General features: G+C 40.2%; 1 protein-coding gene across 1 annotated transcript in view; it reads left to right on the forward strand.

Annotated features, from left to right (window-relative positions):
• Positions 1-2002, forward strand: part of ALG10 (ALG10, alpha-1,2-glucosyltransferase) — a 4448-nt gene extending 2446 nt beyond the window's left edge. Inside the window, exon 3 of the mRNA XM_003792492.1 lies at positions 907-2002. Within this exon, the coding sequence (XP_003792540.1) occupies positions 907-1962 (1056 nt within the window). The 3' untranslated portion in view covers positions 1963-2002. The remainder of the gene's footprint in view (positions 1-906) is intronic.

Consider the following 2002-nt stretch of genomic DNA (forward strand, 5'->3'; position numbering starts at 1 on the left):
GAGAGGAAACAGGTGGGTGGCATTGTGTAAGGATCCACACAGTAGATGGCATCAGACCTGAGTTTTGATTAACAAATAAGGCTTTAGGGCAGGGAATTAATCCTGGTGGGAGAAATAGCATGAGCAAAAATTACAAGGCATTGAGCAACCAGGTTCAGGGAATTGCTGATTTGGAATTACAGGATTATAAAATGCAGGGATGTGAGGCTGGAGAGGTAGGTCATGGATGTCCTTATACATTAAGGAGAGGACTTTGAACTTCATCTGGTATGTGATGGAGGGACCTGAAGGGAGTCAAGGGAATGGCATGGTGTGATTTTACTTCAAATTTGAAATAGCCTGTCAGAAGACCCAGAAGAAGATGCATAACTGTAGACTGGGCTCACTCTTTTCAGAAAATCCTAAGATGATTATAGGATAAATAGTAGTATAAATGCTATGCGTATATTTACATTTTCCCTAGTGTAGAGTTTCCAAGGATATCTTTAAAGGAAACTGGCGATGAGGGTTCTAAGACATAAGCTTAGGGATGTGGAGCCACTGTACTATGTTCTGTACATCCCCATGTTCCCCATAGAATTTAGCTCAGTGACTTTCACTCAATAAATCCTTAACTAATCGTTGAGCAATTTAAAATATTTGAATTATTATTAGAAGCTTTGACACACAATAAAATGTATAATTTTAGTGGCTCCCAAATTGACAGCTGTCACTAAAACCTGCCAGGAAGTGTCAGGTTTTAGTGACACTTCCTCTTAAGCGTTTGTGCAAAGGCAGAAATAGGATTAATGTTGAATAATTTTATTTAAATATGTGCATAATTTTTCAGTAATTCTTTTCATTAGCTCAGCACATCGTATATTTATTTCGCGATGAAAATAATTCCCACTGTGTTCTTCCTCCAAGGCCGCCTCCAGCGTCCAGAGGATCTTGTCGACCTTAACGCTCGCCGTCTTCCCCATACTTTACTTTTTTAACTTTCTTTATTACACAGAAGCAGGCTCCATGTTTTTTACTCTTTTTGCATATTTGATGTGTCTCTATGGAAATCATAAAACTTCAGCGTTGCTTGGATTTTGTGGCTTCATGTTTCGTCAGACAAACATCATCTGGGCCGTCTTCTGCGCAGGAAATGTGGTTGCCCAGAAGTTGACTGAGGCCTGGAAGACTGAGCTACAGAAGAAGAAAGAGGAGAGGCTTCCCCCTATCAGAGGGCCGTTTTCAGAATTCAGAAAGATTCTCCAGTTTCTCTGGGCTTATTCCATGTCCTTCAGGAACCTGAGTGTGCTTTTCCTGCTGACCTGGCCCTACATCCTGCTGGTGTTCCTGTTCTGTGTTTTCGTGGTGGTTAACGGTGGCATTGTGGTTGGCGATCGCAGTAGTCACGAAGCCTGCCTTCATTTTCCTCAGCTGTTCTACTTTTTCTCTTTCACGCTCTTCTTTTCCTTTCCTCACCTATTGTCTCCTAGCAAAATTAAGACCTTTCTTAGCTTGGTTTGGAAACGTCGAGTTCAGTTTTTGGGCATTACCTTAATCTCGGTACTTTTAGTTTGGAAATTCACGTACGCTCATAAGTACTTGCTGGCAGACAATAGACATTATACATTCTACGTGTGGAAAAGAGTTTTTCAGAGGCATGAAATCATGAAATATTTGTTAGTTCCAGTCTATATCTTTGCTGGCTGGAGTATAGCTGACTCACTGAAATCAAAATCAGTTTTCTGGAATTTGATGTTTTTCACATGCCTGTTCGCTGTCATAGTTCCCCAGAAACTGCTAGAAGTCCGTTATTTTGTTTTACCTTATGTTATTTATAGGCTTAACATACCTCTGCCAACCACATCCAGACTTCTTTGTGAACTGGCTTGCTATGCAGGTGTTAATATTCTAACCTTCTATGTATTTCTGAACAAGACTTTTCAGTGGCCAAATAGTCAGGATGTACAGAGGTTTATGTGGTAATGTTGAGGTTATTTTGAACTCTGAGAATAGACTTAATAAT

This window comes from Otolemur garnettii, unplaced genomic scaffold, assembly GCF_000181295.1.
Source record: "Otolemur garnettii isolate 467f Iridium unplaced genomic scaffold, OtoGar3 scaffold00057, whole genome shotgun sequence".
NCBI lineage: Eukaryota > Metazoa > Chordata > Mammalia > Primates > Galagidae > Otolemur > Otolemur garnettii.